Source organism: Priapulus caudatus, unplaced genomic scaffold, assembly GCF_000485595.1.
Source record: "Priapulus caudatus unplaced genomic scaffold, Priapulus_caudatus-5.0.1 Scaffold435, whole genome shotgun sequence".
In the NCBI taxonomy this organism is placed as follows: Eukaryota; Metazoa; Priapulida; class Priapulimorpha; order Priapulimorphida; family Priapulidae; genus Priapulus; species Priapulus caudatus.
In genome coordinates, this window is record NW_014577496.1 from 146,983 (window position 1) to 155,462 (window position 8,480).

Genomic DNA, 8,480 nt, shown 5'->3' on the forward strand with positions numbered 1-8,480 from the left:
GTTGTGGTCAACGGCAGCTCTGTCAGAACGACACACACATAGCATAACACAGGCAGCATCGTCGGCAGCTGGCGGCGGCGCGGGCCGTGCGGTGCAGTGCCTGGGCAGTGCACGGCGGAGGTCCCTGAAACAATCGGCCCAGCTGCTCGTCACACAAACCACCAGCTAGACAACCACGTATCACTCCTATCACCAAACGTACTCTTCAAACAACAGGCGCTTGTCTACTGAAACCACCTCTCTCGTAACAATTTTCTAAACAAAATGTTCCGTTACTACACACACTTACACACACCACAACATAACGGGCTCATCTATCAACACCTCGTGACATGTCCTAAGAACCCCCTCGCCAATGTGCCACAAACCGTGCGGTCCGCGCACACGCGGCCCGCCCACACACGAACTGCGCCACACAGCGCACACACACAGCCACGGCTGCGTCCGCCACACGTACACACACTATATAATATATAAGCTTATGTCAGCGCACCTTTCCGCTCCCCCTGTCAAGTTAGGTCACTGTGTATCTTCGTTAGTCTGCGCCACTGGACAAGTCACTAACCTAAATATGCCTGCGGACAATACCTGCCAATTTTCACCGACGGCCTCCCAATAGTTCTGCGCCTCCGTTATAAATATCCAGCCATATACAACCGGCAAATACGCAACATCCTCTCCGTAGTCTAAAAAGATTCTACAAAACATCGTCGATCTACCATCGATTCCGACGATGGAAAATCTACTTTCTTCATTCTCCCGAATGAATATATAGCTGATAACCTATGAACTACTTCGCTCTTGAAACCGTAAAAGTGCGGACAGGTGCGCTAAGTGTCTCCAAATACCAGGCTCCAGCCCGATACCAAGAGCATGGTTCCACGGCGTGAGTGCAAATACGAACAGCGACAATAACATAACTAACTAACTCGAGGCTCACACATGAGTCATGATATAACCCGAGTTCGCGTAGCCGTCACAAGGATGCCCATAGGCTCAGCCACAATTCCCTTATCGCGTTCTCCACGTCACATACGTGAATGAAAGAGGTGAGAACACGGAACCCGAGAAAGAACCGGAACTGGAGTTGTGAGGCTGGTCGCTAGTCGAAAGTGCTGTTCGACCGCGCTAAACATTGTTTGCGCCATATTAAACGTGGCATAGCGTGCAATTAGGCCGTATAAAACATCGCGGACGGACAACAGCGCATCAATTCTCCGACGTGAATGCGAATGGACTACGAAAGAGTTATTCGCGTGGTCGCGAGAACGTGTAGAATGCGGTGCGTACAAGCAGCTGCTATATACGAGAACTAGGCCTTATAGAAGGCCAGCGCACCACACGCCTGCCTTCTGCCAGGTGTCTTAGACGGCCAGCCGCCGATTCCCACGTAAGCTAGCTATTACACGTTCACAAGTTGAATACGATCTGAACAACCAGTATACAAGAAGAATGTATGTGATATACCAGATAGAGCAAATTAATGAAACGTTTGGTTTATATCTACTAATAAATATAATAGATAATCAGACGTAGATAAAGGCGCGAAGGAGGTGACTGTTAATAAACAAAGCAATTCGACATGTTACCAGCCTGAGAATAAACTCACGATTTACTATGACGTAACTCACCCACTTACAGCTCAAATCGACACGATGCCATTCGCCTAATCGTTGGCAAAATAGTCCTCGGTAATACAACCCACGCAATCCGGAGGTAACAACTAAAAACCGTATGACACGATTGACCATTATGCGTCTCAATATCCGACTCGAATCCCCGCGAACCTGAAACACAAAAGCGCCCTACGAGAGCCGCTGCCAGTACTTGCACCTCACTCGGGCAAGGCGGTGGGCTCCGAGGCAGATTGACACGCTACGCCACACCGGCGAGATAGACGAGCACACACGCGGCATTGGCCCAGCTACACCTCTTGCGTACCTAGCGCGCGGCATCCAACCGCGACGAGGTACACCGGTCGAGTGCGCAGTCTGGCTGCTAGGCCCCCGGCCCTTGCGAGCTGGGCACGGGTATGTATCCTGCGCATTCAGACCACGAGCTCGCGAGCTCCGAGAGGTCCGTGCCCCTCCGACTGCGAAGACCGCCCAACCTCCGAGCTGTTCGCGCACCGAGTGAGAAAGACGAGTTGGCATCGTGGGTATATGCGGCCTTGTGTCTGCGATCGAATGTCGGAACGGCTAGAATAACCTTGTGAGCGGAAGATGCAAAGTATGGATAATCGCGGTCGTAGCGGTCGTGTTAAGAGCATGATAACTCACAATGTATTATGAATCTGAGCTGTATACGAGGATAAACGGACATATTTTAATCAGAGTTACACAGATGAGCAGTTACTGAGATATGTACTATTTATCTTAGCTTGACGCCGCACAAGTTGGTTGAGAGAGAGACGAAGCCTATGCAAAAGGCGTAGGTATTGTAGCACGCTAAAGAGGCAATAATAAGAGTGAGCCATACTATCTGGTCGCTGTCTGTGATTTTCTGAAAAGACGTCACCCTGCTCTATCGCGTGGATAAGACCCCACTTCCCTAAATGACTTTATCAGCCACCAGGAAAATCGAAATCTAATCAGTAAATTTATTTATATTTATACGATCTATAACGTAATATAATCATAGAACTATATGCGAGTAATTATAGGATCTAAGATTCACAAGATTATATAGTTTGTTTTTTATCAGAACGAATGTTGTTCGAGATTATTACCTCCAACACGCACCACGCAAAACTCTCAGGGATTGGTTGTGGGGCGCCAAGACTCAACCCGTCCAAAAATATCCATGAAAACACCGGTATGTAACATTTTGAGTGGAGATATCTCGTTACCAGACAAACCACATGTCACCAATCCCCACAACAAGGCCCGGCGTGATCATAACATCAACTGTTGCAGTGTGTCTGAGGGGGCATTGGCAAGGTGTAAGTCGAGGTAAACGGAGAAAGACCAGAGTGGGCTGTCCGAGGAAAAACATATATCACTCCTATGACGAGATGTAACCGCAAACAGCACACAGGCTGAGGTCTGGATAGAAACAGGTAAAGGCCTCCGTTTGGCTGATGAAAGAGTAAGATAACGAAGTACAGCCAGAGCTATGATATACTATTATAACCTCCCTGAGGATGGAGAGCGACGAGAACCGGCTGGCAGTGACAAGCTACATTACATACTATGCTTCAGCCTGAAGCACGTCGGACAACATGTAGTGTCTGAGTGCAATGTATGACAGTAGGGTATGCATCTCCTAGCGTGTGAGAGACGTAGGGTACTAACGAGTATCCGCAATGCCTAGAACATCATAATGGCATACCTGAGCGTAGGAAACATGTAGGGTGTTTGGAGTGCATGTATGACATAATATGGTCATTACCTGAGGGTGCCGAGAAAGAGGTAGGGTCTGAGTGCATGTATCCAACCATATATCATACGCTGAGCGAGTAGGAAACTGCAGTAGGATCCTGAGTGCCATGTATGACATATATGGCATGACGCTGAGGCGTGAGAGAGCAGTAGGCGTGCTGAGTGGCCATGTATGACATAATGCCAAAATAACCTGAGACCGTCGGAAAACATGTAGGTGTCCTGCAGTGCATCATGACCATAATGCCTACCTGAGGCGACGGAGAGAGGTAGGGTCTGAGTGCCATGTATGGACATATAGCATACCTGAAGCGTGGAAACACTGTTAGGGTCTGAGTGCCATGTATGGATATATATGCATAGCCTGAGGGTGGAGAGAGGTAAGGGTCTGGACGGTGAGCAGGTTGTATGACATATATGCATACCGTGAAGCGGTGGAGAGAGTAGGCTGTCTGAGTACACAGCATGAATATTATGCATACCTTGAGGGTGAGAGAGGTTAGGGTCGTGAGTACACACAAGTGACAATATATGCATACCGTGAGGGTGGAGAGAGGTAGGGTCTGATGCATTTATGACCATATTAGTCGCAGTACCTTGAGGCGGAGAGCAGAGAAGCGATCGGGATGGCAGTGACCAGACCGGCAGAACTCCAGCAGACGCTATTGGGCTGTCGACTGGACGCACTCGCTGGAAGGCCACGCCTCGGTCGTACTGCAAACAAGGTGAACAGTGAGTCGGTCGATCGAGTTTATCATTCTAAATGTACATACATACTCTATAATAACTAAAGGTGCGCAATAAATCGACCTTCAGCTTTTTCGAGGAGCACTCCGCGGGATTGGTTAACGAGTTGTCAATAATGATGATCAGAAAACTTAAGCTGTGATTAACGATACTATGTTAACTGCACACACAATGTCAGCAGTTTACATCCCCGGTCACATTGCCGACGGGCGTATAGTCACATTGTGATGTTCACATTGAGGTACATCCACCTGTCAGCAGCGCTGTCCACCAATTTGTCGATGTCACTAGTTGAGCTTCCAACGTCACACGCGATGTCACAAGTGATTCACAGTTTACATCCACGTCACACTTCGCCCGGCGGTTCTTGTGCGATGTCACAGTGATGCTCCACAGCTCTTCCATCATCGGCTAGTCACCATTCGTTCGGAGTCCAGTCCCAGCGACGTCACACCGGTCCACTTACAAACAGGCGGGTTCTTTTCCGTGCCGTTGTCCACCTGCGATGTCCCCATCGGCTACGGAACGCAGCGGTTGTTATCCACCCCGCAGGTTGGCCGCTGATCGCCCCGGCGCATCCCCAAGCAGCGTCGCTGCGCGGCGCCCGAACCGAAATGGCCGGCGACTCTGTGGGGCAATCTTCACGTAGGTTCTGCAGCTGAAGTCAGACACGAGGCAGACGACAACCGTCCAAGACCGACGAGTGGCATAACGCAGACATAATGATATCATAGCAACCAACCAAGCTACGGCACCCTTAACCTATACATCTCGTGCTATCAAAACTAATCAACATAACGAACACAGCCCTTCAACTACTGTAAATTCATTTTTTTTCGTGGGTACCATTCCCGCGCAAAACCTTTTCGATAGGATCTTTGTGGATCCTATCTATTCACCATGTTATATCTTACCGTTCCGACCGAAAATGAGGCTAGCCGTGGCGAATGTGCAGTTCTACGCTTTAATCCAACTCGATTTAAAAACCTGTTCACCGCGGCACGCGCTCACCCTGGAGTGGGACGGGGATGGGGCGCCTGACGACGGGCCCCGGCCCGCCAACCGGACGACGGCGCGCGGTAGCCGATTGCTTGAAGTGCAGGTTGCTTAAGCCCCGCGGCGGCCTAGATGTCTTTTGGTGAGGCCGGCCCGCGAGCGCGGCCTGGGGCTGACGTGTGACCCTAGGTCGGTTTTCAAGGCGGACAGGCGGCGTCAGCCTACGTAGACCTCGTGGGAGAATTCGGGCGTCAGTATATCGTATGGGCCGTAGCATCTTACTTCTTACTCTCTGCTTAGCACTTTAGCAGTAAGTGTGTATTAGCGTGTTTTCAGCGTCATGTCTTACTCCCCTATGACCCCACACAAACATGCCCACATAACAGATGCAATAAAATAGAGCGATTCGAGTTCGAGGGGCGAAGACATTTATTCCTAAGAATTTTATAGAGGTTGACTAATAGCTTGTTTAATACTAAGGCTGAAGTAATGGTAAATGTGCGCAAACCGATAATGTGGCGCACTGCACCTGCACAGTCCCACTACATGATTTAGGAGCAAACAGGGAGCATATACCTGCATGCTGGCAGAATCCCGCAGCTTCTTCAGCAGAGCCTGCGCGAATGTCAGGCTGCTGCCAGGAGTGTCAAGCCTGCATGTCTCGCCTGGCACGCCATGAGCGCAAATGTCTCTGGAGCCGAAAAACCCCACGTACGACGTGTAGTGATGAAACAAAGCGTGCTCGGGGGGGGGAAGGCGGTGTTCGTGTACATGACTCTTTTAGAGCAAACCTTGTATTTTCTCAAGCATTGAATGCATTGATGAGGAATTTACCTTAAAGCGTGTATGCGAGAATCCTTCCACGGCGTGTTCCCCATTTTCCATGATTACAACCCGTTATTGCCTTGAGTAACAGCAACTGTCTAGAGTAACGATAACATGTCTAGAACCTTCGTATTCACCAAATCCACATGAAATCATGCAGCGATTACAATTTTTGCGTTCTGTTTCTGTTCCGTACCTCAAATACATGGACGTTCACTACTAGCTAATCCGCAGTGTAAGTACTCAATGGCCTACGGTAAGAGTGCTGTTATTAGAGAAAGCCTTGTGGATTAAAACCAGTCAGATAGTAACACGGGAATGTACAATCGACAGCGGAGAAAGTGCTCTGCAAATTATTACATGAAAAACTCAATAACTATTATCAAAGCAGAATGGCAGCACGCGCGGGCCTTTGTTTTAATTTCATGTGGCCCGGCCGGCAACTTGTTAAAGAACGCCATTTTGTGATTTTGAGAATCAGTAACACTGATAAAATATATTGCTCGTATGATGTGGTAAAATCAATTTTCTAATGCCTATATACTGCATAAAAATCCTGGTGGGCTTTGAATGATTATAATCAGGTGATCCATCTCCACTGTCAGGGTGAGACTATATTCAGCTATATTTAGTTTTTCTGAGCCAAAAAACTCGCAATACACGCTTTAAACAATTACTGAAACGAAACCACACATACTACGTGAGTGACAAAGCAAAAGAGTGAGGGATTGACGAGGAATTATTTGAACAACTACTGAGAGGAAACACGTACGAGTATTGTTGTTGTTATTGACGTCGTTTTTTGTTGCTGATGTTGTTGTTTCTGTTGTTGTTGTCATTCTTGTTGCTGATGTTGTTGTTGTTATTGACGTCGTTTTTTGTTGCTGATGTTGTTGTTTCTGTTGTTGTTGTCATTCTTGTTGCTGATGTTGTTGTTGTTATTGACGTCGTTTTTTGTTGCTGATGTTGTTGTTTCTGTTGTTGTTGTCATTCTTGTTGCTGATGTTGTTGTTGTTATTGACGTCGTTTTTTGTTGCTGATGTTGTTGTTTCTGTTGTTGATGTTGTTACTGCTGCAGTTGTCGTCGGTTTTGTTGTTAACATTGTCGTTCTCTTCGCGTTTCAGCGAACATGTTCCAGGGCAGTCCGCAGCACGTCGTGATGCCGTACCGCGACCGCTCGCACAGCGGCGCCCTCTACATGCCAACAGGCGAACCGATTGCCGAGCGTCCGGACTCCACGCCCCCGTCAAACTTCCCTATCGGGCAGAGCCCGCCGAACATGGAAGGTCCCATTTACTTTGTCGCTCCTGAGCTGCCGGAGGAGACCATTTTAGAGGTGAGGGGTGATGTGGGTACGGATGGGACTGCGAATGAAAAAATCGTTCGGAAACAATCAATGAATAATCGTTTAAATAATCGTTCGTGGCGAGGCCTTTAAGCTCAACAAACTCCTGAGTGCGACAAAACAGACTGGCAGATGGACGGAATATGAGCAAAACTCTTTGTTTCATCACTCACGTCGTACGTGTGGTTTTCGTCTCAGGACTTCGTCATGGTGCCGGCGGACATGCAGTCTGACCACTCTGCCAGCAGCCTGACATCGCGAGGCTCTGCTAAGAAGCTGGACTCTGCAGCATGCAGGTACATGCTAACCTGTTGTCTAATACTGTAGTGTGTGTGCAGGTGCGTGCGCACATTATTGTTTGCGCACATTTACCATTTTCAGCCTTACAGTATTAGTGTAGGAAAGCGCACGCTCCCTATATTAGTCAACCCTATAAAATTCTTAAATAAATGTCTTCGCCTCTCTCGCTTACTTCTACTTGTCATTCGTTATGTGCATCTTGTATAAGTAACTAAGTAGAACAGTCTACACTACTGTAAATGCTAAGCAGAGAGTAAGTAGTAGAATGCTACGCTCGCTCTGACGCCCGATTCTCCCACGCAGGTCTCGTAGCGCGACGCCGCCTGTCCGCACCGACGTCAACGTCAGCCCCGCGCTCGGCGGCGCCCCCTCACCAAAAGCATCTAGTCCGCCGCGGCCGAGCAACCTGCACTTCAACAATTCTCCGCCGCCGTCGTCGGCGGCGGCCGGGGCCGTCGTCAGCGCTCCCATCCCCGTCCCCTCGCAGGTGAGCGCGCGCCGCGGTTTTTAAATTCGTGGATTGAAATCGTAGAACCTGCACTTGACATCTGTACCTCATATTTCGTTGGGAACGTAAGTTCCTGGATTGATAGACCACAAAATCCACGCAAATTTTTGGTACCCCACGAAAAAAAAGGAATTTACAGTAGGTTTAAGGCGTGTTCGATTATAGTTGATTAGTTTGATAGCACGAGATGTATAGGTTTAAGGGTGCGCTACTTGGTTGGTTGCTATTATCATTATCGTCTGCGTATGCACTCGTCGGTCTTACATTGTCGTCTGCCTCGTGTTGCTTCAGGTGCAGAACTACGTGAAGATGCAGAGTTCCAGTCATTTCGGTTCGGCGCCGCGCATCGACGCTGCTGCTGCTGCTGCCGCGGGGGCG

General features: G+C 48.8%; 1 protein-coding gene across 1 annotated transcript in view; it reads left to right on the forward strand.

The window, feature by feature from the left end:
• LOC106810353 (serine/threonine-protein kinase ULK1-like) overlaps positions 1 to 8,480 on the forward strand; it is a 9,973-nt gene that overhangs the window by 735 nt on the left and 758 nt on the right. The window contains exons 2-4 of the mRNA XM_014813668.1: positions 7,493 to 7,590; positions 7,898 to 8,081; positions 8,394 to 8,477. Of these exons, the coding sequence (XP_014669154.1) occupies positions 7,493 to 7,590; positions 7,898 to 8,081; positions 8,394 to 8,477 (366 nt within the window). The remainder of the gene's footprint in view (positions 1 to 7,492; positions 7,591 to 7,897; positions 8,082 to 8,393; positions 8,478 to 8,480) is intronic.